General features: G+C 43.6%; 1 protein-coding gene across 12 annotated transcripts in view; it reads left to right on the plus strand.

Annotated features, from left to right (window-relative positions):
- Window positions 1-286: 286 nt before the first annotated feature.
- BAALC (BAALC binder of MAP3K1 and KLF4) overlaps window positions 287-26,599 on the plus strand; it is a 141,129-nt gene continuing 114,816 nt past the window's right edge. For 7 of the 12 annotated variants that reach the window (XR_008626461.2, XR_010112826.1, XR_010112825.1 and 4 more), the window contains exon 1: window positions 305-641. Coding sequence is in view for 6 of the 12 variants with exons in the window: in XM_055116817.2 (XP_054972792.1) it covers window positions 482-641 (160 nt within the window). In the remaining 6 variants the exon portion in view is untranslated. Of the gene's footprint in view, window positions 642-21,544; window positions 21,663-26,599 lie in introns of all 12 variants that reach the window. The other 5 variants (XR_008626462.2, XM_034966457.3, XM_034966458.3 and 2 more) reach the window with 5 other exon arrangements.

Here is a 26,599-nt window from a genome sequence, read left to right on the forward strand (position 1 = left end):
GGAAGGATGGATGGATGAATGAATGAGCGGGTGAGCGGATGGATGGATGGATGGATGGATGGATGGATGGGCCAGAAACTGGGAACGGTAATGCCGGCCAGACGGGTCCGAGCACCTCGGGAGCCCCAGCCCTCCTCCGGCTGCGGGGCCGCTGCTCCTGCTCCCGGGCCGTCACGGAGCCCTGAGGGAGGGGGCGGGTGAGCGGGGGCCCTGGGGCGGCCAGGGCGCTGGGAGGGAGGACTGGGCGGTGGGGACCGGAGGGGAGGGAGGGCCTTGGAGGCGGAGAGGAGGGACGGGCTGGGAGAGGGCCCGGACGAGGGGCGGCGGGCACCGCAGGAGCTCCGCGCGGCTGCAGCGCGGGCGGGAGCGGGGACGCGATGTCGCCGCCGCCTCCTTGCGGGCCGGGACTGCGCCTCCGGTGCTGAGCCGCGGCCAGAGCCGACAGCCGAGCAGCCGCCGGGCGCTCCCGCGGCGCAGGAGGATGGGCTGCGGCGGGAGCCGGGCGGATGCCATCGAGCCCCGCTACTACGAGAGCTGGACCCGGGAGACAGAATCCACCTGGCTCACCTACACCGACTCGGACGCGCCGCCCAGCGCCGCCGCCCCGGACAGCGGCCCCGAAGCGGGCGGCCTGCACTCGGGTAAGTGGCCGGGCCCCTGCAGACCCTCGCCCGCCCGCTACCCCGGGCGCCTTGGCCCGGGCACTGAGAGAGGAGCCGGTTCCCTGAGGAATTGATGGCGCGGCGGGGGTGGCTGGGAGAAAGCAGAGGCAGGACCTGCCCACTGATCGGTGGACAGATGCAAGCCCAGGGAGTGGGGTCGACCAGAGCCCCTTACCGAAGGCAGCGCCGATGCCCCAGCTTCCAGCAGCCCAATGCTCTTTGGCCTTGTCCAAAGCTTGCTCGCTGGTCGGGAGACCGGTGGGTGGGAGGACAGCCCACCTCCTCCGCACACATATCCCTCAGCCACCCACCCCCTGATCCGCCCAGGGCCGCCTCCGCCCCGCTTTGGCCCATCTGCCATCCCCTGGCCACCTGCGTACCCAGCCGGGTGACTTCTCATCCATTGGCCACCTGGTGCCCCTCTCTCCCTGGATTTATACACAAAGCGCCTGCCTGGGATCGCCTGGGTGGAGTCTTTCTTGTCGCTTCCCCTTTTCTCCCTCTAGGAAATGAGCCCACTCGCGGGCTTCAAAGACCAGAATCCCAGTTTAGGTCAAAATAAATGCACCCCGCCCCATCGCTAGTTCTGCACTTTAGGTTACTTTCGGAGCAGTTGTTCCATAGCAAAGGACTTCTCTCCCTACCCTATGGTGTCCCAATGCTTTGCAGGAGGCAGGGCATACACGTGGATTTTGACTATAAATTAAATACTCTTGCCTAGGTCATTCCTCATCCAGCAGAAATCTGATAAAAGGAGATGCAAACAATTGTCTGGTCAGGTCATAAGTCAGGATTTTATTTTATTTTATTTTTTTATTTTTTAGCAGAACAAGTAATTATAGTGCAGAGATGCAAACTGTTGCCACAGACTGACCTTTAATCATAAACATATTGGTGACATTAAAAGGAAAAAAATCTCACTACTTATTACATGGATGTTGTCCAAAGCAAGGTCAATATTTGGATAAAAATGTTTTAAGTGTTTCTTCACCCACTGATATTATTGGCATTTTTGAATAATGAAATCTAAAATGGAAAATAGGGTTAATTTGAAGCATAATGTATAACATATGGAAGAGGAAGGAAATGCGAATTACTTTTACAAGGTTAAGAATCTTAAATCCATGCCTACTAAATAGAGCTGTCACTTTAATCAAGAATAGGTTTCTCCATTTTTAAGGACCAAAGCTGGCTCCTTTTCCACATTAACTTTGTGACTTGGTTTTATTTTAAAATTGAGGACTGTCTGTGAAAGCTGTACAATACATTACACTATATTTGTCTCCAGTTTTTCTGACTCACAGTGGCAATCATAATGGTTATTTTGTATTGCCAATGCTTTTAGCAAGTTACCAAATGGTGTGTTGGCTGAATTCAGTGTCAGCATGAGGATAGATATGAGCCTTTTAGAGGGACCTGGTAAATGTTAGATGTGACAGGGTTTCCCAAGGAGGTATGGTACTTCTCAGCAGAGAGTCTAAGGCCAGAGATGTACTCCGAAGAAATAAGGGTGAAAAGATCTAGCATGAAAAAAATAATAATAAAAAACAACCAAAACCCTGTAAGTACAGCTTTAAGAAATGGTTGCCGTGGTGACTGGGAGTATATAGTGTGTATGTGTATGTGCGTATATGCATATGTATGGGTATGAAAGAGTTATTATGGGATGGCTCTATATGTACATACATGTTCCTCACAACTTTCCTGACATTCCTTGATTTATTACTCTGCCATACTAATTCATATCCCATCCATCATGAGATCTGGTCACTGCAACAGGTGGGGCCTGGGACAGACACACTCATTCACGGTACCCTGCCAAACATGGGCCAGCCCTGCCAGAGAGGTGGTCCTGAAGGCCTGCATCCTCCAGAGGAGAAGCTCCACTTCAGCCCCAGGACAGCACCCTGAAATTGGCAAGACGCTTGTATGGGCAGGGTCATTTTAATTCCCCGGGAATTTCTGTTAGCCTCAGGGGAGAGGGATATTTCTGAAGACCAAGATTAAATCAAGGCCTTCCTTGGGGGTGTACTGGCATTCCCTAGGGCCTTTGGGAATGGCTTGACTTCTGTGGGTTTTTCAGACTGGGAGCTGGTCATCTTTAGTCAGAATGGGTCATCTGTGAAAGCTACAGATCTCCTGGGTTTCAGCCACCCTGGGAGACTGGCCAGGATTCTGTATTCGTTTCATCTTCTCTGCCCCCTCACTTCCACCTCACCCACCCCCTGCCAGTGCTTTACTCATGATTTTACTCCCAAGCTGCTGGGGGACACCTAACAGCCCCCAGTGGCTGCGTTGTGATAGGAGGCCAGAATGCCACTGTTTCCTGTTTACAAAAGTTGTTTTCTGATGGGAGAGGTGGGTAGGAGTAAATGAAAGAGCTAGTAGATTCAGGAGAGTCCAGACTGTGAAATCAACAAAAATGGCTTCACTACTAGAATTCTAGAGCTGGAGAAGGTCTCTGGAAGTCAGCCATGTGAGTCAAATGAGACTCTCAGGGGAATCATCCCCATCTGAACACTCCTTCAACCACTCACAGACTTTACCCTCAGCTCCCAAGAATCCCTTCTTTCTGGGACCTTAGTGATTCTCCTTTGGTGTCAAACTGAAGCCACCTTTTCTCCTGGCTACTTCAGGACTTTTGAGGGCTAGGGGAGAAGCTAATTCATCTTTGCATCTTCTGTGCTGAACACATCTGGGACTTGTAAAAGTTTTCAGAATGAATGGATGCTCTGTCTGAACCTGTCCTCCATCCTGTCAGCTCTTCCTAGAGCTCCTTCTGCCTCTTCTTTGCAGTACTTGCTACTGAGGTTTTCCCACTTGAATCAATTTAGCCTGAATTCTTCCAACGGCCTTTCTGATCGCACAACTTCTCTTTAAAAAGTTCTCCCCAACTTTACCCTACTCCATTCAAACACCTGGCCCAACCCAAAGATTCCATTTCTTCTGTAGCCTCCCTGAACCCACAACCTCAACTCCACAAACATGTCTGCCCAAGAAAAGTCCCATTTAATCATATCTGCTTTTAAATCTCACTTGTGTTTCTCTTAGCCCAATCCAGATTGAGGGTGTGTCACATGACAGGTGTTCAGCAAATATTTGTTGAATGAATTCTGAATTTCACTGCAGGGAGGGGGCATGTTTTTCTCCCAGTTCCACAAAGAAGAGGTTTCTTGCATCTTCTTACTCAAAAAATGATCCTGAGCCTGTGGTTCCTGTTTTTGGAGATCATCTCCACTACTCAATGGAATTGAATTAATTTTTTAGATTTGACTGTTACGTAGGCTAGAATTTAAGAGCTAGCTGAAGCCATGGTATGTGATATCCATTGCTTTCCTGTGTCACCAAAGTCTGTCCCTCTGTTACAGAAGGAAATTAAATTGGTCTGACATAATTTGATCCTCATAAAATCAGTCTGCTGGATTGATTTTTAATTCTGTTGCCTGGTGGGGGTCTCCAAGGAGAAAGGAAGTCTCTGAAGTTGCCATGACCCAACCTAGCTCAGTCATTCCATTCATTAATAACTTCCTAGCTTCATCTCAGTGTAATCACAAGCCCCAAAAATTGCATCCTTAAGCACACTTTTTTTCTAATTTCTCCAGAGAAAACATTTCAAAACTTTCTAAAGGACTTCTACTTTACATTTTTAAATTGCTAAATAATTGTCTTAGTATAATAGAGGTTTGCAGAATTACAGACACCAAAATGATTTACCTAAATAAACTGAAAGATAGTCAAATAAAAAGGACAGCATTTAATATCACCATTACCCATCATTTATTAATGACTTACTGGGGCCTGGTGCTTTATTGGGCACTTTGAATTTTCTCATTGAATCCTCACTTCAGGAACGAGGCAGGAACTATAACCACCCTCCTTTTACAAGTGAGGAAATGAGGCTGGAAGTCTGCAAGTAACTTTTCCCAGTTCCAACCTGGAATCTAGTTCTATCCATTTCCAAAGCCTCTACTCCTAAATACTGCCTTCCTGATTAATAGGGGATATGCTATGAAATTCTTGATTTTACAGTTCACGAAACTCAAAGTCAAGTCTGATCTCTTGATATTCTACTCTGATCTCAGACAACACAATTGTCTTCTGCATCATCTCTAAGGATGGAATATCTTTTCCCTAAGGAAGGAGGCTTTCCCATAACTTTATGGAGCAGTTCTCCTGTGAGACTCTTCCTGCTTCCTTGTAATTTCTACCCGGTGAACTCCAGACCCGTGTGATCAAGTCTTGCACAGACAACTCTTTCAATATTTGAAGATGGCTGTCACATCTCTTACCATTGGTCTTCCAGGTCAAATACATGCAGTTCCTTCAATCACTTCTCACACCTCATGTAGGCCTGACCACATTCTCTAAATACACTACTCGGTTTGTCAAAGTCCCTCTTGATACAAGGGACCTATGGCTAACTCCAAGCTACTGATGTCAGCTGAACGGCATAGGGCAATACAAGGTGTGCTATGATATGGTCATTGAACAAACCTCTCTTGGTGCATGTAAAATCAGGTTAGGATTTGTTTGTTTTCCTGCTGTTGTTGTTGCCATATTACCTTGAAGACTCACATTAAGCTTATGATTAGTTAAAATCCTTAGATCTTTCTTTATAATCAAATTTAAGTTTTATGACATCAAGGACATTGTATTTTCTCTGCTATGTACCCAGCACCTGGTACAGTGACTAGAACGTAGGTGGCGCTCAATAAACGTTTGTTGAATGAATGAATTTCTTTCCTTATGAATCCTGAATTGGTATAATTGACTTCAGTAACCCAAATAAGGAATTTTTGCATTTATTTCTGTTAAATTTCATCTTATTGGTTTCAGTTTAACGTTTAAATTTGCTGACCTTGATTCATTTTGATAGAGCTATGAAAACAATATTCTAGGTCTTTGTTTCTCTGTGTTGATAGAATAAGATAAAAGACATCTTTTTTTGCTCTTTTGTTCACTGAATAGACATTTGGCACAAAGATGACCTGAAGAAGTTACTATTATAGGGAAGACAAACATAAAAGTGGATACCGTTCAGGTCAGCATGGTCCATGGTCCATACTAGAAGGGCATGTAGAAAAGCATTAGAGGCATTCAGGAACTAAGCAGTTTTTTTCTGCCTGGGGAGGGGTCAGTGTGTATACAGACCCCTGCAGGAGCCCAGCAGAGGAAGGGGGACTGTCCCAGCCAACCCTCCCACCCTGGAGAGGAACAGGAGTGCAGCCCAGCTGGCCTGACTCCATCCCCGAGAGTGAGAGCACCTGTGGAGAGGACAGCCAGGGCTTCCTGGTGGATAAACCCCCTCCACCCACACCCCAGCTGCCTTGACTTACCTGTTACCGCTTGTGGTTCTATCTTTGAATAACTAGTGATTAATGTCTGCTTCCGTCAAGGATGACTGTTAGGTTTGGTAAGGCAAGGGTTCTGTTGGGTTAGATAAGGGGTCATTTCACACACAGTCCTATCCCTGTACCTAACGCTGTTCTGGCTACATCAGGACCCTGAGTAACTTCTCATAAATGAATAAATCTAAAACTTCTGTTTGTCAATTTCTTCTTGTAGACCCCAGAGATGATGTTCTCTTTCCTCATCAGTTCTCTCTGCTCAACTTTTTGTTGTCTGTCTGATGGGCTGCACAGTAAGAAAACATCCCCACCTTCCTTACACCCCTTTTGCCAAACACAAGCCTTTTTGTTATAAGTTGTTTCTTAAAATCACTGCAAGAGACAAGTGGTAACAAACCTAGGCAGTTTGTAAAGGTTTAGGAAGCCTCATGTTCCCATGGCCCTTGTCTCCTGGGCAGAGTATCATGTTGTGCCATTGGCTCTCCAGACACTTTGAGAGTCTAGTGATGGTACCTGTCACACTGCATTGCCAGGGCTTGGTCATTCCTCTGTCTCTCTAGTTAGTCTGTGAGCTCTTCCAGGTTGGGGACCACATGATTGACATTTGCATGCCTGGCATCTTCCACACATTTGTTGAATGACTGTGAAAATGAATAAATGAATGAATGATCTAGCTGTGCAAATGAAGCTTAGTCTGTCATTCTTATAACCTCTTTCCTGAGTCTCATCTTAGATGCTTTTGTCTTAGATATCAGTCCATTGAACCTTGTCTTCATTGGACATTAGATAAAACAATTCCAACCCTAGCCAAAGATGAATTTAAGGTGACTCCACTGCAGGGTGTAGTAGTATCCCAAGTGCATTCCAGAATTTCCTCCAGAATATGTAGAAAGAATGAATAAGACCTACTATTTGATAACACAATGGGATGACGATAGTCAATAATAACTCAACTGTATATTTTTAAATAATTTAAAGAGTGTAATTGGATTGTATGTAACTCAAAGGATAAATGCAGATTTTTTTTTCGCAAAAAACATTGCAGATTTTTTTTTCTTCGATTAATAGGCCCTGGTGGGAAGAACCTAGTCTTCTCTGAGTCAGAAAGGGGTCTTTTCCTGGCTCATTCTGCACTCAGCAATCCCTCAGGTTTGGACTCCTGGAGGTCCAACCTTCACCCTGGGATCTGTGCACCTGTGGTCCACAGCATCTTCCTGCTGATAAGGCCATTCTGCCCTTGTGAAGTTGGGTGTCTAAACCTGTTCTCGGACAATGGTGCTGCACCATTCATCCCAGGAGCCCTCCCATGTCAGGCCTACAGCCTCGAGACACTCTCAGCAGACCTTTGGCCTCTGCTGCAAAATCCTATCCCTATAAAGACTCCTTCAGAGCCTCTCTGGCCAGTCTATATGCCACATTTACTCTCCTCTGCAGAGCAGACTCGAGGGGTTTACCCTGAGCCCAATCATGATATAGCTCCTGCTAGCTTGGCTACCAGGAACGCTTGCTTCCTCACATGCCTGACTCCCACTCTGTCTCATGCCCAACCACAGCCATCTCTCTTGAGAATGTTGTTCTTTTGGAATGTTGTTATGTGCTGATTTGTGTCTCCCCCAATTCACATGTTGAAGCCCTAACTCCTCCTCTACCCCGGTACCTCAGAATGTGACCTTATTTGGAAAGAGAATCTTTAAAGAGGTAATCAAGTTGAAATGAGTTCATTAGGGTGGGCCCTAATCCAGAATGACTGGTGTCCTTATGAAAAGGGGAAATTTGGAGACAGAGAGACACACAGGGAGAACTCCATGTGGAGATGAGGGCAGAGACCGGTGATGCTGCCACCAGCCAAGGTGCACCAAAGTCCACTGAAAACCACTGGAAGCTCAGAGAGAGGCAAGGGACAGATTCTCCCTCCCGGCCTCCAGCAGGAACCAACCCTGCTGATATGCTTTTTCATTTTTGATTTCTGTGGGTACATAGTAGGTGTATGTATGCATGGAGCACATGAGATGTTTTGATACAGGCATGAAATGTGAAATAAGCACATCATGGAGAATGGGGTATCCATCACCTCAAGCATTTATCTTTTGAGTTGCAAACAATCTAGTTATACTTTGTTATTTTAAAATGTACGATTAAGTTATTATTGACTATAGTCACCTTATTGTGCTGTCAAATAGTAGGTCTCATTCATTCTTTCTGCCTTTTTTTGTTTGTTTGTTTTTTGTAACCGGCCTGCTGATATCTTGGTCCTGGACTTCTGGCCTCCAGAACTGGGAAACAGCAGGTTTCTGTTGTTTAAGCCATGTGGTTTGTGGCACTTTGTTATGGCAGCCCTAGCAAACTAATGCAAGTGTGTTTATGAGCACTAACACTGTGAACATTTGGAAATAATAAGAGAGACGGATTTCCACTGTTACTTCCTCACACTTTTTTCTGAGATTGGATCTATTTCCTGGCTGTTTAGATTCAAATAGCATTTATTTGAATCTACTATTTGCATTTACTATATGTGAGAATTTTTCTTTTTGACATTAGTTTATATCACCCTCCGAAATAACCTCATAAACAATTGTTCTCATCACTTGCCAGATGAGGAGCTGGGATTCAGTGAGATGAAGAGACTGAGCCAGGCCACCAGCTTGGAAGTGGGAGAGCTAGGATCAGAATTCAGGTCTCTTGTTTCTGAATTCAGGGCAGGGTCCATTGTGCTGTGCTGCTAAGCACGAATGTAGTACCCTCCCCCACCCCATCTGCCTTGGGCTTTTCTGAAAATATTAACCATTTAGCGTGGGAGCCTCCTGCCAGCGTTTACAAGGCTGAGTCCTGCAGCTCTGCGGTGCTTACACTGCCCTCTCCCTGTGCTGAGTGCCCGTGCTGCTCCAATCTCCATCTCCATAGAAAGGGTTGCAGGAGGTGCCCCAGGTGTCACCTGCATCCCAGTCACCTGACAGGCCCATTAAACAGGAACAGTCTTTAGGCAGAATCATATATTTTTTTCTGGTTTCAAATGCAGTGCATGCTCCTAATTAAACATTTAAAAAGCATAGAAAAAGCACACAGAGGAAAATAATGCCTCTCTCAGCATTTAGGTTTCATCTTTCAGGTACCATGAAGATGATGTTGTATTTACATCTTATACGTGAAGGTGATGTTTAAAGTTCCGGATGGGGGGATGGGAAAAATTCCTCAAACTGCTTGGAAGCTCAGAAACCAAGAAAAATTATATTTGTTCATTTTTGTATTTAGGAAACTATATGGAGGTAGTGGGAGCCCAAGTCTAGTTTGAATGGAGGAAGAGAAAGGGGGAAAGGTCATGGAAAAGTAAAGGGATTTTTCTTTTTTTCTTTCAATACTGGGCAAATGTACTTGAATTCAGGCAAATTACATACCAGGTAATTACTGTAGGTAATTCCTCCATGTTTCCCTCTTACCTCCCCCTCAAGCCCCCACAACAGGCTCAGGCTGAGTATGCTGTTCTATATTTTTCCTAGCTGTTTTCTGGGATTTAGTCTCTTTATGGGTTGTATTAGTCTGTTTTCATGCGCCGATAAAGACACACCTGAGACTGGGTAATTTATAAGGAAGAAGAGGTTTAATGGACTCACAGTTCCATGTGGCTGGGGAGGCCTCACAATTATGATGGAAGGTGAAAGGCACATCTCACATGGCAGCAGACAAGAGAAGAGAGCTTGTGCAGGGAAACTCCCCTTTATAAAACCATCAGATCTCATGAGACTTATTCACTATTATAAGAACAGCATGGGAAAGACCCACCCCCATGATTCAATTACCTCCCACCTGGCCCCTCCCACAACACATGGGAATTGTGGGAGATACAATTCAAGATAAGACTTGGGTGGGGACACAGCCAAACCATATCATGGATATAGAAACATGGCTGTGTGTGTGTGTCTGTGTGTATGGCTGGGTGTGTCTGTGTGTGTGTGTGTGTGTGCAGGGACCAGCTTTCTGAGTCTCAAATGCCCATGAGGTCAGACAGGTTGGCTGCCCAGAGCTGTGATTGGTACCACTCCATAGGCTTCCAGCTCTAGGTCTTTGTGTCAGATGGGATAGGTACCTAATGTCTGCCTACATCTCACCATGTGGCTTCTGTGTAATGAAGCAAAACCAAAAGTCTGGGTAGGTTTTTCTTAATCTAACACAATCTGCTTTACAAATGATGACAACTTCTCCTAGATTCTGGGATTAGGTTGCCTACCAGTCTTCACTTGTGGTGATGTTGTGAGTCTTGGTCTTTTTCTATGTCTTCACAGGCATTTTAGTGGGCAGTTAGGCAAAGCTGATGCCCTTTGGCCTGGAAATCCAACCCAGGGATTCTTGACCTTCTTCTCTAAGCCATTATCCTGAATTCTGATACAGCCACACCCACAGGATCACCCAGCCAGATCCAGTCTCTGTTTACAATTTCATACACTTCCTCCCCAACTAGTGAGCCAGCTTTTAACAAGCATCATGACCTCGGGTCCCTGGGCCTCAACCTGCTCTCTTCATCCATCACCCTCCCTGTTACTTTGTTTGAAGATAATATAATAGTTGCATTGTTAAAGAATTTGATTTTTTTTTTTTTTGAGATGGAGTCTTGCTCTGTCGCCCAGGCTGGAGTGCAGTGGCTCAATCTTAGCTCACTGCAACCACTGCCTCCTGGGTTCAAGCGATTCTCCTCCCTCAGCCTCCCGAGTAGCTGGGACTTCAGGCACCTGCCACCACGCCCGGCTAATTTTTTGTATTTTTAGTAGAGATGGGGTTTCACAGTGTTAGCCAGGATGGTCTTAATCTCCTGACTTCATGATCTGCCTGCTTTGGCCTCCCAAAATGCTGCAATTACAGGTGTGAGCCACCTCACCCGGCCTAGGAATTTGATTTTAACAACAGGCATTTATCAGCTGTGTGACCCTCAGCAAGTTTCTTAGCCTCTCTGGGTTTCAGTTTCCACATTGTAGGATGGGACTTATTGAAGAATTAATGCATTCACAAGTACAAAGGGCTTAGTGTTTCAGTGTTGTGCATTCTAGCAGCCAGGATCCCCTCACATCCTCAAGCTTGCACCAGGCTTGTCATGCCAGTCTCAAACCTTGGGTCACCCTTCCCCTCTGTTCCTTACACTCTTGTTTTGGAGCTGCCCAGCATTTCTGGAAAAAGTCATGCATGTTATGATTGCCCCTATAAGCAATTCATGCTCTAGAACAATGATCCCACCACCTCTCAGCAATTCTATTCATTCCTCATTAATATGCGGTGACAGACCCCATATAATAGCCCCTGATGCTATCCTATACTTTCCCTCTGAATATAAAAAAAAAAATCACAGACTTGCTGTGAATTCTCCCATTTTTCCTTCCAGTGACCCAGCATACATCCTTCTTGCCATCTGAGCATTTCTAAACATCTTTAGCCATCCTTTCCTCCTAGTCTGTCCATTTGAATTCTAAGTGCACTGACAAGGTTGCCCCTTGTTGTAACCATATACGGGAACCTCACAGGCAGCTCCATTTGGATGAAGGTCTACCCTGCATCTCCATGGGCCCTCCCCAAGCCCAAGCCACATCCGTCTTCCACTTGAACATCTGCCATAGCCTGCTTCCATTCATACCCTTGACAATTCATTCTTCATGTCATAGGCAGAACGATCTTTTAAAAATATATGTCAGGTCCTGTCACTCTCTTGTTTAATGCCTTCTGATAGCTTCCTGTTCTACTATGTGTAGAATAAAATCCCAGTCCCTTCCTTGGCCTCCAGGGGCCTGCATGACGAGGTCCCTGCTGATTTTCCAGCATGGTTTCATTGTTTACTCTGCTCTGTTTTTTGCTCAGCGTGTTCCGGCCACGCTTGATTCCCCTCTGTTCTCTGAATACATGGAGCCCCTTCCTGTCACAGGCCTTCACACTTGCTGCAATGTGCTTCCTCCCCACACCCGCCCCCTCTGTGTGGTTAACTCCTCTTCACCCTTTGGCTCTCAGTTCAGATGTCACCTCCTCAGAGAGACCAGCCTTCCCCAGTGGCCATCTGGTCATTTCCTTCCTAACACCACTGCCTGTCATTGTCTTGTTCGTTTACTGTTTATTTCTTGACTCTCTTGCTCCAAGAGGTCAAGGATCTGATGGACTCACCCGCTGTTACAGTCCAAGTGCTTAGAACAGTGCCCAGCACAGAGTAGGCACTCGGTGGATGTTTGTTGAATGAAGGGAACCCTCCACACCTTTTGTACCAGTTAGGGATTGCATCTGGCTGCCTGAACAGAAACCAACTCCAGGAATGGGATTTAGCCCATGGAAGGTCTGCACAGAGGTCTGGAGGTCGGCAGCCACACCCAGTCACGGACACTGTGGAGGAGCTGGGCTCCTTTGGGTTTATTGCTCTGCCATCCTTAGTGTGTGGATTTCATCCTCATGGCTGCGAGATGCTGCACCATCTTATTTCAAATGGGAAGAAGGAGACGGGCAGAAAGGGGCATTCTGCCTGATCTGTTCCTTATCTGTAAAATGACAGTTTTCCTCAAACCCAGTAAACTTTGCTTGGGTCTTATTGGTCAGAAGTGTATGATGTAGGTGTTCTGGGCCGCAAGGGTGTCTAGGAACTCAAAACTTTTAGCTTTTTACCCTATATTGACCAGGCATTGGATGTGGGCTTCCCCAGCAAGGGGATGTGATGTTGTGTGAGGTCATTTCCTTCCACACAGGGAACTTTCAAGCTACCCTAAAAGTATCAGGGTCCTCTTGGCAAAGGAAAAATGGGGAGAACAGATACTGGGCAGGCTGCCAGCAGAGTGGTCACTTCTTTCATCCTATAGCTGTGGTCAGAGAGGAGAGAAGATTTCCAGGAACAAGAAGGGGGAAAGGAATTAGGTAAGTGAGGAGGGAGAGAAGTTCTGCCAGAAACCAAGGTGACATGATTGCTAGTATTACAATTTTGCCATAACAACAATAATAATATTGTTTTTAATATTTTTATGTTTCGAGTAAGTTCATAAGGTGAACATTCTCTGGAAAAACCACATGTGCTAATATTGAAATAATTTTTAAAATAATGCAATACCTTAAACTTTAATCTTTTAGAATGGTCTTTTAACTTCAGACTGTGCTGTGTACATGAAATGCATGGTGGACTTTCCCTTGTCTTCTGCCTTATTTTCCTGCAAGGTTAATGCCAGCCAGAGACTGATGTGCCAGCTAATATTCCATGGCACCAATTTCCAGTTAGTGGGAACATTTGTGGGTGTCTGCTGTGCAGGGTCACACTGCTGCTCAGGCTGGGAGCTTCTGTTGGAGAAGCAGCTCGCAGCCAACTGGCAAATTTAAAGAGTTGACAGTGTTTTCTGTGGAAGTTCAAAAAACCCAACCTGCTGCTGTCTCTAGGGCTTGTGGACTTTAGGGCATGAAGAAACTGGAAAGGCTTGCAGAAAATAGCAGGGCAGTTTGGGAAACTGGTCGCCATGACAACAGGGCATGGCAGCGGTTACAATGGAAGCAGAGATCGCCTGTGCACCCTTCCTAAGAGGAATGATTCAGGCTTAAGCACCTCAATAAACAACTGGTGTGTTTGAAACTGAGGCCTCATTAAACGATTACCTCCAAGAATCACTTTTCAAGGGCAGTCTTCTAGCAGTCAGGCTCACACTTTCTTGCTGGGGTGATAAGTGATGATGTACAAGCACAAACGAACACAGCTACGACCTCATGGTGTGGCTTCCATTAATTGGGTGCCCAGCATGTGCCGGGCTTTGCAGATTTATTACCTAACTCTGTTATTTCCATTTTACAGAAGGGGGTAGTCAGAGAGGTGGGATGGCTTGTCTAAGTGTACATGGGCTGTGAGCAGTGGGGTGGGGTTTGGAACTCAGGTCTGTCTCATTCTGAGCCCTGTGGTCTTTCCTGTACACCAGCCCCTTCATGGATTGCCAGCTTCTGTCCTCACCGCCTTTCACCTAGACATTTGCAACAACTTTTGGACTAGTCTTCACACCCCTAGTCACTCCCACTCCAATCCCCTTCACATTATTGCCAGGTGAATACTCCCAAGTACAGCTGGGATCATTATTGTGTTATTCTTCTACTCAAAGCCTTCCATGATTTCCCACTATCTACTGAATACAAATGTCTTAGTGTGGAATTCAAGGCTTTCTTTCCAGCCTCTCCATACAACCTTTGGGGTGATGGGTGGGGCAATGGGATCAGGTGCCTCAAAGGGCATCCCACCTGATCCCACAGCCCCACCTGTCACCCCAAAAGCCTGCTGCTCCTGCCCTTCTGCTTCAGTTATGTGTTCCCTGATAGCACACACCATTTAGGACACTTACTCCCTTTTGAGTTTTCTTATTTATGATTGTGACTTATCTCTGCTATTATACTGTATACTCTTAAAGACAGAGCCAAGAAACAGACTCTGAGATAAACCCTTACTGGAGAGAGCTCTAGTAACACCACCTGTGATGTGGGCCTCTTACTATCTCAAGCTATATATATATATATATACATGGAGAATAGTATAATAAACCTCCATGTACCCATCATCAGCTTCAACAATTATCAACATATTGCAAACCTTGTTTCATCTCTGCCTCCATTCCACTTCGCCAATTAAACATTTTTGAAGCAAATTCCACAAGTCATGTAACTTCATCCATGAATACTTCAGTATGAATCTCTAATAAACTGGGACTCTTTAAAAAAGATATTAGAGTAGACCATATCTATTAGATTGGACCAAAAAGATATTAGATTGGACCATTTTGTTATTTTTGTAGGTTGAAATAGTGTAATATTAGCAATTTCATATACTTCAAACTAATATATAACCATGATACCATCATCACACCTAAAAATTAATGAAAACTTCTTAATTCTCTAATATAATAATTCAGTCAGCATCCCAGTTTCTCTAATAGGGTGAGGGGCACAGTCCAGGGCAGAGGGAGGAGTGGAATGGCTGTTGTAATAGGGGCTTCAGCTGATGCCCTGGGGAATGGCTGTTGTAATAGGGGCTTCAGCTGATGCCCTGGGGAGCTCTGGAGCTGGGATGGCCATTCAGCAATTGAGAAGACTGGGCCTTTTTACCCTGTATCGGCCAGGCGTTGGATGCAGTCTTCCCCTAGCAAGTAGGTGTGACCTTGGGTAAGGTCATTTCCTTCCACAGGAGCAGTGCCTGGAGAGGCACTCAGCTGTGATCCTTTAGCAGCTAACTCTCAGCAGCTGGAGAATCTGGTGCTGCAGTCCCACAGGAAGACCTGGCAGTAATCACCTTACTCATCTTTCTGCTTCCCTAGTGGCTGCATATCAGATTCACCTGGGGAATCTCAAACAAAGGTCCCACCCCAGGCACTTCTGATTTGGTAGTGGGAGTGCGGCTAGAAAACCTGCAGTGTCCCCATGTTCTCTAGTTCAGTGGAGAGTGAAATTTCATGGGTCTGGGTTGGACCTGAGATTCTGCATGTTTGACAGGCTTCCAAGTGATGCTGACGCTGCTGGTCCAGAGGTCCTAGATCAGAGGTTAGCAAACTTTTTCTGTAAAGGGACAGAGGGTAAATATTTCAGGCTTTGTGGGCCACGTGATTTCTTTTGCAACTACTCAACTTCTGTTTTTAATGCCAAAGCAGCTATAGACAATATATAAATGAATGAGCGTGTCTGTGTTCCAATGCCCACTCCTGTCCTAGATGATTTTGAAGCACAGCCAGATTTAAGAGCCACTGTCTTTAATCCCCAAGGCAGTGTGGAAGAGAGGAAAAAAAGCATAGGATTTGCAGTTACTAGTCCTAGCCCTCAGAAACATCTCTAAATAGCTCAGCACATGCTGAATACTCAAATAATGTTTCTAGAATAACGAACAGACAATGAATTTATGGAATTAAGTTCATTTCTCACCGTGAAGGCAGTTTTTAAAGTATCTTGGATAACATTTGTTCATCAAAGTATTAGAGATTTTATTATGCAAATCATGCTCTTGAGTTGGGTGGGATTCAGGAAGAATATGGCATCACGCAGAGTAAGGTAGAGGGTGCTTGAAGATCAATTTCATCTTCATAAGGGATTCTCCTTGCCTTGGGCTCTGAGGAATGTTGGGATGCCTTAATCCCTTCAGCACAGGTCACTGTTGATTTAGAGAGTTGGGTGCAGCTACCATGGCCTGAGTTGTTTTCTCAGCTGAATCAGATTCAGACAGGGCTTCTTCTGAGAGGGTGGAATGTTCTTCTAAGAGGCGTGAGGAATAATTATCTCACTGTGTCTCTCTGAGTTTCACTTACCTTTCCTTAACTCTGTTATTGCCACAGGCTGTAATGCCAGAAATGAGGGTTTATGGAAAGTCGCTGCATGTCTGCTTAGTTGTGAGTCTGGGCAGCTGATGAATGGGTTGCTGTTATGGTGTTTACTTTTCTGAATCAGGTGTTCCTTTGCAGAGGCAGGGGGCTTCCAGCCATTATGTAAGCTTTCAGAAAATACCCAATGAGCTTAGAGAAAGAGCACCATTTAAATAGAAGCTACTAAAATCGTTAACACAGGGACCCAGAGAGAGTGTGCCCATGGCCTTTAGCCATATTTGTCTCTTTTGCACATAAATTCAAAATTCAAACGCTGACTATTCTTGGGATTCCAAAACCCTGTAGCAGTAAGCAAAAAATTAGTGTGGAATGTATATGATATACAAAAAAGTTATATGAAAAGGTGATCTGAATGTGTAGGTACACACACACACACCACACACAAATGGAGATTATATCTTCAATTGAGCATCAAACACCATCTGGTTGCAATTGCTCAAAACAATCCTAGAACCCCTTAATTGTAGCCTTAGACATTTTTTAATATAACATTTCAAACATATATGAAAATTTGAAACTTTATATGCACATATTTCAAGCTATATATATATATATATATATTTGGAGAATATTATATAATAAACCCCCACGTATCCATCACAGCTTCAACGCATTGCAAATCTTGTTTCATCTCTGCCTCCATTCCCCTTCATCAATTGAGTAATTTTGAAGCAAATTCCGGAAGTCATGTAACTTCATCCATGAATACTTTAGTATGAATCTCTAAGAAATTAGGACTCTTTTAAAAAGATATTGGGGCTGTCATGGTGGCTCACACCAGTAATCCCAGCACATTGGGAGGCTGAGGCAGGAGGATCACTTGAGCCTATGAGTATGAGACCATCCTGGGCAATATAGTGAGGCCTCATCTCTATAAAAAAATTGTTTTTAAAAAATTAGCCAAGCGTGGTGGTGCATGCCTGTAGTCCCAGCTATTCTGGAGGCTAAGCCTGCTTGAGCCTGGGAGGCAGAGCTTACAGTGAGTTGAAATTACACCACTGCACTCCAGCCAGGGCAACAGAGCAAGACCCTGTCTCAAAAGAAAATTTTTAAAAAGTAAAAAGATATTGGATTGGACTATATTAAATTGTCATTTTTTATAGGTTGAAATGGTATAATATCAGCAATTCCATATGCTTCAACCTAATATATAACCACAATACCATTATCACATCTAAAATTAATGAAAATTCCTTAATTCTTAATTCTCTAATGTAATAAAAATTCAGCCAGTGCCCCAATTTTCCCAATGGTCTCATAAATGTTTTCCTATCATTGGTTTGTTTGAATTGAGATACAAACAACATCTGCATGTTGTATTTGGTTTGTATTTTTCTTGTTTCTTTCAGTTTATAGGTTTCCCATTTCCTCCCTTTCCCCTTCAATTGATTTGTTGAAGAAACTGGTTGTTTTGTCTTGTAGAGTTTCTAATTTTTTGGATTTTGCTGATTGCCTCCCTGTGGTGTTGTTTAAAATGTTGCTATATTCAGTTAGGAGGAAAACCTTAAGGAAAGCTATTGCGCAACATGGTGACTAGCGTTAATAACAATGTATTGTATAGAGTAGTTCCTCCTTATCCATGGAGAATAAGTTCCAATACTTCCAGGGGATGCCTGAAGCCACAATTAGTACAAAACCCTATATATATTGTTCTTCCTTTCTTTATTAAATAGAGAACTTTCACACTTTATTTTAAAGAAGCACTTTAGGGCTTTTCTTTGGCATATCAGAATTGCCAGCATCACTACTCTTGCTTTGGTGCCATTATTAAGTAAAAGAAGGGTGACTTGAATGTAAGCACCATGATACCTGGACAATTGATCTGAACACCAAGAGGGCTACAAAGTAACTAACAGGCCAATGGTGTCTACAGCACGGATACATAGGACAATACATATATACAATACATACAATACATACATACATACACATCCCAGGCAAGACAGAGCAGGACAGCAAGATATTTCATCATGCTACTCAGAATGGCACACAATTTAAAACTTAAGAATTGTTTATTTCTGGAATTTTCCATTTAATATTTTTGGACTTTGGTTGACCATAGGTAACTGAAACTGCAAAAATGGAACCTGCAGGGAGGGAGGGACAATTGTATTTGAATGTTTAAAAAGTAGATTTTAAATGATCTCACCATGAAGAAAGATATCTGAGATCATGAATATGTTAATTAGCTTGATTTAGCCATTCAAGAATATATACATATATCAAAATATCATGTTGTACACCACATATAAAATTTTATTTGTCAATTTAAAAATTAATTAATTAATTGAAAAAAGTTTCTGTATTCTCTGTAAACTGATAGAACAATAGGCTTGATGGAATTCCGGTTTGCTTTTTCAGTAAGAAACTTCATAGGTGATGAGGTATTCTTTCCATCGTGTGGTTCTACATCAGGAACCACACATCAGGTTATATCTTGTTTTTTGTGATGTTAACATTGACTTAGGCCACCTGATCTATCCTTTATAAAGTTTCTCATCAGCTTTCTACCTAATGCTTTTAGCAGTTATTGATAATCATTGCCTACATCAATTATTTCATTAGGAATTACAAAATGGTGATAGTCTAACATTTCTTCAACATTTATTACTTGGAATTCTTTTATAAAGAATAACTTTTCCCCACATCCCTTTTGGCTTTCCTGAAAAGTCTGAGTAAATGCCAAATGTTTTCCCTTTAATGATCAGTTCTCAGTTTCTCCCCTAGTATCCACCAAAGGTGGCCCGAGGAGTGTTTCTTAAAGCGTCATGATGGATTCATGGCTCATTAGCATATTGGATGGGTTTTAACTCATTGCACTTATTATCTTGTATGTGTATACTCAGGGTTTCCCATCTTTGGCTAGTGGGATCCCCTGTTTGACTCTTGACTCCTTTTCACACACTTCTAGTAGTCTTTGATAGTCCTGGCTTTCTGGTATGGTATGTTTTTCTAGGCTTATTATTATTTCTAGGCTTATTATGTTTTTATAGGCTCATTCTTTTATTTTTCTGGGCTAGGACTTGGAATTACCAATTTCTCTAAGGAGCCCTGGTTCCTCTAATTGAAGTACTATACTTAGAGCCTACAGCCTGGGCACCTAGGCTGCTTGTTGCTACTGGGTTGGCTGTTGTTTAAATCTCTTTTCACTGGACAGAGCTAGAAACTATTTTTAAAGAGACTATGTGTTTGTATTGATATTATCAATTCAGATTTTTCATCCTTTTAAAACTTTATTCTTTTTTTTTAGATGCTAAAAATCTTGGTTCCTAACAACATTATAAGTAAGAAACTAAGGTTGCTTTGTCTTATATATGTAACAGTATTGTTAACAGTGGAGGGTGTCCAGGTTCTTGGCATCTTGAACACATAATTGGACAAAATGCACAAACAAAGCAAGGAAAGAATGAAGGGATTTATTGAGAATGAAAGTACACTCCACAGTGTAAGAGCAGGCCCAAGCATAGGGGCTCAAAGGCCGCATTACAGAATTTTGGGGAGTTTAAATATCCCTTAGAGGATTCCATTGGTTACTTTGGGTATGCCCTATGTAAATGGAGAGGATGAAGTAAAATTACAAAGTCATTTACCACCTATGCCCTATGGAGAGGATGTTTCCTGTTATAGCTGAAATGTGGATCGGCCTTATGTTCCCTGCCTCCAGACTCTATTTTCCTGCCTCAGTGTGATTACTGAAAATGTTTTTAAAGATTTTTTGGGAGTTTTTTGTCTTTAGGGTATATCCCAATAGGGACATACAGTTAGATTACTGTGTTTTAAAGTAAATTGAAATAATTTATTGCTGGGTGGCTGTATGAGGGTTCTCCAGAGGAACAGAACTAATAGTCTATACATATATATATAAAGGGGAGTTTATTAAGTATTAACTTACATGATCACAAGGTCCCACAATAGGCTGTCTGCAAGCTGAGGAGCAAGGAGAGCCCGTTTGAGTCCCAAAACAAAGAATTTGGAGTCTGATGTTTGACAGCAGGAAGCACCCAGCATGGGAGAAAGATGTAGGCTGGGAGGCTAGGCCAGTCTTGCCTTTTCACGTTTTTCTGCCTGATTTATATTCGCTGGCAGCTGATTAGATTGTACCCACCCAGATTAAGGGTGGGTCTGCCTTCCCCAGCCCACTGACTCAAATGTTAATCTCCTTTGGCAACACCCTCACAGACACACCCAGGATCAATACTTTGTATCCTTCAATCCAATCAAGTTGACACTCAGTATTAACCATCACAGTGGTTAAGCCATCAACTTGCTAGATAGGTAGGTTCATTTGTTTCATTTTACTTTTGCATTTCAGGAAAAATTGCTGTTTCTTTCATTTCAGTTTAATTTTGTTTTATATTGGTCAAACATTTACATGGTTCTAAAGACAAATCTATAAAATAAGCTACATATAAAAAGTTCGCTTTCATTATCTCTGCCCCCTTTCCTCTGATTCCTTTGTCATCCTATAGATAACCATTTTATTAGTTTTTGGTTTATCTTTTTTTTTTCAAATAAGCAAACATACGCACACATACACAGAAATCTCTATATCTGTATCTATATATTTAGATGCTTTTCATTTTTAAGATAAAAGGCAGCATACTATACCTACTGTTCTTTCCCTTGGCTTTCACTGAAGACTATATCCCAGATATCACTTCAAAGCACTACATAAATTCCTCATTCCTTTTTATAGCTGCATAGCGCTCGATTGTGTGGATGTGTCCTGGTTTATTAAACCAGTCTCCTACTGATGGCCATTAGGACTGTTCCCAATCTTTTACTGTAACAAATAGTCTTGTCCATGTGTCTTTTCATTTTTTTCCAGTGTAGATTTAGGTAGATCCCTAAAAAGTGGTACAGCTGGGCCAAATGCTGAATGCAAATGTAATTTTGCTAGATATTGCCAAATTTCCCCCCAGAGGCCTTGTGCCATTTTGCATTCCCATCAGCAGCATATGAAAGTGCCTGTTTCCCCATAGCCCTGCCAGTACGGTAGATTATCAAACTTAGGGATTTTTATCACTTTAGTAGGTAAGGAATTGTAGCTCACTTAGTTTTAGTGTGCCCTCTAAGAATGAAGTTGCCATCTTTTTATACAATTCTGGAAAAACTGCCATTTCTGCCCTATATACAATCTGTTCACATCTCTGGGCCTGTTCTTTGTTTGTTTTTTGTTTTTGTTTTTTTGAAACAGGGTTTTGCTCTGTCACCCAGGCTGAAGCACAGTGATACGATCACGGTTCACTGCAGCCTTGATCTCCTAGTCTCAAGCAGTTTTTCTACCTCAGCCTCCCAAGTAGCTGGGACCACAGGTAAGCCACCATGCCCAGCTAATTAAAAACATTTTTTTCATAGAGATGGGGTTTTGCCATGTTGCCCATGCTGGTCTCCAACTCCTGGGCTGAAGCAATTCTCCCACCTTGGCCTCCGGAAGTGTTGGGATTACAGGAATGAGCCACCATGCCCAGCTTGGGCCTGTTCTTTCGACCATATTCACTAGTTGTAAATCTTCATCCTTTGAAGGTGACTGAGATATTTTGAAAAGCAAAAAGTCTAAAAGCAAAAAGTTGAAAAGCAAAAACCTAAAGTTATTTGTGGAATAAAATTGCTGGGGTTTTGCTGTCAGATGGAACAGCTGGGACTGGTTGGGCATCTCTCTTGGTACAGTCCCAGGACTTCTCCATATGCTCTTTCTGCAAGGGCTAGTTTGGGCTTCCTCACAGCATGGTGGCCCAGGGCAGTCAGCATGTTTGCATAACTGCTCAGAACTCCAGTGCAAGCCCCAGTTAGCAAGGTAGAAGCTGCATTGCCTTTTATGTCCTAGTCTCGGAAATTATACAGTTTATTTCTCCTGTATTCTATTGGTTATAAATGAGTCACAAGCCTGCCCAGATTTAAAAGGAGGGGAATCAGACTCCACTTCTTAATGGAGGAATGGCAAGTTTCTAGAAAAGCATGGTAGTTTTAATAACTAGGAAGGACCTGAGATTTTACCCTACAAGTTAGCCTGTCACAGTTTCTTGGATACTGGTAAGACACGAGACTCCAGGGTCAGAAACAAAGGACGTTACAACTGTGGCATAGCAAACCTTTTGAGCATTAGCATATTTGCATCAGTCCCTGTTCCCCCAAGTCTCACTGGGGAGAAGCAGATGGGTCCAGATAGATTCCTGCACATGTTACAGGGAATTTCCATTCCTATTAATCTACTGAAACTCTTATCACAAAGAGTACCAATTACCTTGTAAATGGAGAGTCAGTGCCCATGTCCCTTTCTGCAGCTTTCAGCACCACTGACCTGGCCAATCTCCTCTGCCTACCCTTACTCCACATTTTGGAAATGGACCTTCTCCCTCAGTTTCCCTACACCACCATTTCCCTTCCACCTCTGATTATGTCTTCTCAGCCTCGTCCTCTTTTTTAGTTCCTCTTTCGTGATTTGTCCCATGCTCTACCCACGTCTCTTCACGCCCTTGCCCAGTACTCTTCTCTTATCCAGCAGGCTCTCCCAGAGAACTCACCTGCTGCTGACGTTATCCTCCCAGTGGCTGCTTCCCGCCATATCTGCTCTTGATTCCAGACCACATTTCCAACCATCACAAGGCATCCAAATACTGTCAGCCAAGTTCCTCAAATTCAACTTGCCCCAAACCAAATTAACCTCTTCTCCCTCACACTTGCCCACCCTATGGTGCCATCCCTCTCTGTTCATCAGAATCATCTCTGGTTGTTCAGGTGTAAGATTTTGGGGTTATTTTTGTCTTATTCCTATCTTTCTCTGCACATCTAATCAGGCACCAACTTCTACAGTCTGTCTCTGAAATGAATGGTTGCAGTGAATTGTTCCTTTCTTTCCAGGCCCAACTGCTGCCCTAGTTCAGGCCCTCATTAATGCTCCCCTTCAAATCACCTACCACTGCCCTTCCTGAATGTGGGGGCATCTTGGTGGCTAGGCAGTCATTCCCTTCCTCCCCTATTGCTCCATGTGTGTCTCTTACAAAATCACAAGCTCAGTTGAATTTTGTATATTTATCACACAGAAAATCCTTCCTTCCTTCCTTCCCACAAATATTCTTCAGCACCCACCCTAGAGTGAGTGCTGTTTTAGATGCTGGGGCTGGAGCAGTGGACAAGACCAAGATTCTTCTCTCAGAGCTTACATTTGGGTTTGAGCTAATGGTGATGGGTAGAGAAAGAAATAACCAAGGCAATTTCAGACATTGGTAAGCACCGTGAAGAAAACCAAGATAATAAAATAGAGAGTGACTGGAGATGGGGAAGCCTAGCAGATTGGGTGGTAAGGCGAGGGGTCTTTGAGGAAGGAGCTAACTTGTGAGTGAAGAGCAGGAGCTGCTTTGTGAGCATTAGGGGATAGAGTGCTCCGGGAGGGGCCCCCAGTAGTGCAAAGGCCCTGAGACAGGAATGGGCTTAATGTGATTGAGGCACAGAGTGAGGTGAAAGTAACTGGGGGAAACTGGGAGAGGGATGTGGGGTAGGAGAGGATGTCTGTAAGGAGGTAGACTATTTAGGACCTTGTGAGTGATGGGCAGGAGTTTGGGCTTTATTCCAGTGTCAACGGAAGCAGGGATAGGATTGTGTGTCCGCACTGGAACCTCTAAACCTCTCGTTTACTTCTGACTTTTCTTCAGTTCATTTCTCACATTCCTGCCAAAGAGTCTTTCTGGAGGATGGATGTGATCGTGTCACTCTTGTGCCCAATATTTCATGACCGCTATTTCCTACTAGACAAATGATGAAATTCTTGGCATGGCATTCCAGGCCTTCAGCCATCAGGTCTGAGTCTTCTATTCCTATAAATACCACACTATTGAGTCCTCACTAGGCCTGCCCTTTCCTTCCTTCTCCATGTATTTAGTCTTGCAACTTCCTCCGATGGAACATTTTACCTTCACCCTTACTCATTGTACAAATCTAACCCAAAAGCCACACCTCTGCAAAGCCTCCCTAGGCCCTCCCCAAGTGGAACGAATCTCTGTTTTCCCCATACGCCTTTTCTTCTCATTGCTATTTCCACTGCTGTATGGTCAGCCTTGTGCACATGTGCACAGGTCTGCCCTTCCCCAGATGAGTGTTTCTTGGAGTCAGGAATTGGGTCTTGCTCATTACCTGTCCCCTAAAAAGGCTTGCCATTACTGTTGTCTGAGACTGACAAGTAGGAACACACTAACTTTGTATCTGTCTTGCATTTGAAGAATGTGATAGGCTATTGCTTGGTTTCAAAACTGTGGGATTTGGGGCATGGCTCCATGGACATCCAGCTGTGTGGTTGCATAGCTGCATAATTGTGTGACTGTTTAGCTGCATGATAATATGGAAGCATAGCAGTCTGGCCACAGTTTGCATGGTTTCATGGCTGGGTGGCTCCACAACTTTGACAGAAAACCTTCCCTTTGCAAATCTGTGTTACATCATGATTTCTACCAGCATTCTGAAGCTGACTGTATTTTCTACAGGAGAGCCATTGGCATCTTGGGTGGGACTGCAGCAAGCGTTGCTAAACACTAAGCATCCCTTCCCGCTCCTACCAAATGCAGTATGGCCCCCTTGTCATCAAGACAACCCAAAATGCCCCTGTTCCTTTACAAACTCCCCTTCTGTTAAAATCCCTAGATTATGAGCACAAGGGGAGTAAGGTGAAGGAAAAGCTACAAAGAAATTATGTTCCGTTCATCGGAAGAAGCTTGGAGCTGAAAAAGGATCCAAATAATCATTGAATACAAACGCTGAAGTTTTTAGGAGGCAATCAAGACCCAAGAGTTTCACGGCCTTGCCTGAAGTCCCATAGTTTGTCAGCAACAGAACAAAAACCAGAATGCATTTTCTTACCTGTAAGATGAAGATTTATGACTTATTTGTTTTTGCATAACAAATACTTGTATATTTTACTTCTTCAGCCAGCCACTGTTCTAGTTGTAAAATAAAACTAATTGAATACTTGTGGCAACCTCATGGGGTCAGATTACCCCTGCTTGGCAGATGAGCCACACAGTTAGTAAGACACTTACCCTCTTTGTGCCACAGTTCTCCTATAAAATACACCCCCAGAGTGTTGAGGTGCACATTGAATTCTGTAATGTAATGTATGCTGAGGACTCAGCCAGTGCTTGATACATGCTAGCCATCATTTATTACAGCTGTGACTGTCTCTTCCCGTGTGACTGGGGCTCCTCCCAGGGGACTCCACTGCATCGAATTGTATAAGTGCAACTCCTTTCAGTTGTCCCAGGTCTAAGTATCATTCAAGCAGCTTCTCCATTGTTTGCTTTTCCTGAAATGATCACACACGGTCAGCGCGGGATGAGGACATGTCCTTGGGAGAGAAGGTCATCTTTGCATCATGTCTTTTAGGGATTCAGAATTTAATTTTCTGCCACTCCATGTCTTGCTTGATTCTTAGAGTCACTCACTTCTGTAACCTTTGTTCCTGCCAGTGTCTGTTCTTAGAATGCCACAAGCCCGCCTGCTGATTGTTTTGTTCTAGAGAGTGAGAGAACCAAGAGGGAAGAGAGACAGATAAAGAGAAGGAGAAGCTAAATTTCCATCATTGAAAAAGAGCCAAAGAGCCCTGCTTCCTCACACTCTTTTTTTTTTTTAAGCCTCAGGAATATTTTCTTTGTTTCCAGGCACCTCCTTGAATCCAGGCTTGAAGTGGAGCAGATGTGTGGGAGGGTATGGGAGACAAAGGGCCTGAGGGCAGAAACCGTTTTGTTTTTTTGTTTTTGGAATGGACAGTGACACTGGCAAGGAAATTGTCCCACAGTCAGCATGCTGGGGAAAGAAAGATAGTGATTTTACTGTTGTCTTGAAAGATCTGATTTTATTTTTTTGAAAACCTCCAGAATGCTTAAATAAATATATTTGAATGCATCTCTGGGTTGTTGAATTTGTTCAAACCCAATGAACACATTCACTATTAATGAGGTGCTTGTGCTCCTTTGAAAGCCTGGTAATAATCCTTTTAAAAGAAAATTGTACCTATTTAATATCTTTCTTTGTGTATAATGCTAAATACAGCATCTAAACTGGATTTATAATCCACAATGCCCAAAGTGACTTCACTTGGCACAGTCAAAGGATACTTTAAGATGCTTTAAATCTAAATGGACTCTGAAAATACACATCTTCCAGGTTAATTCTAATGATTGGTTTGTAACGCAAATGGGGAACCTATTTCTAAGAATGATACCTGGGGTGAAATGGAACGCTTTGCCTTCATGAGTCTCTTAAG

The sequence above is a fragment of the Pan paniscus genome, chromosome 7 (assembly GCF_029289425.2).
Source record: "Pan paniscus chromosome 7, NHGRI_mPanPan1-v2.0_pri, whole genome shotgun sequence".
NCBI classification, from domain to species: domain Eukaryota; kingdom Metazoa; phylum Chordata; class Mammalia; order Primates; family Hominidae; genus Pan; species Pan paniscus.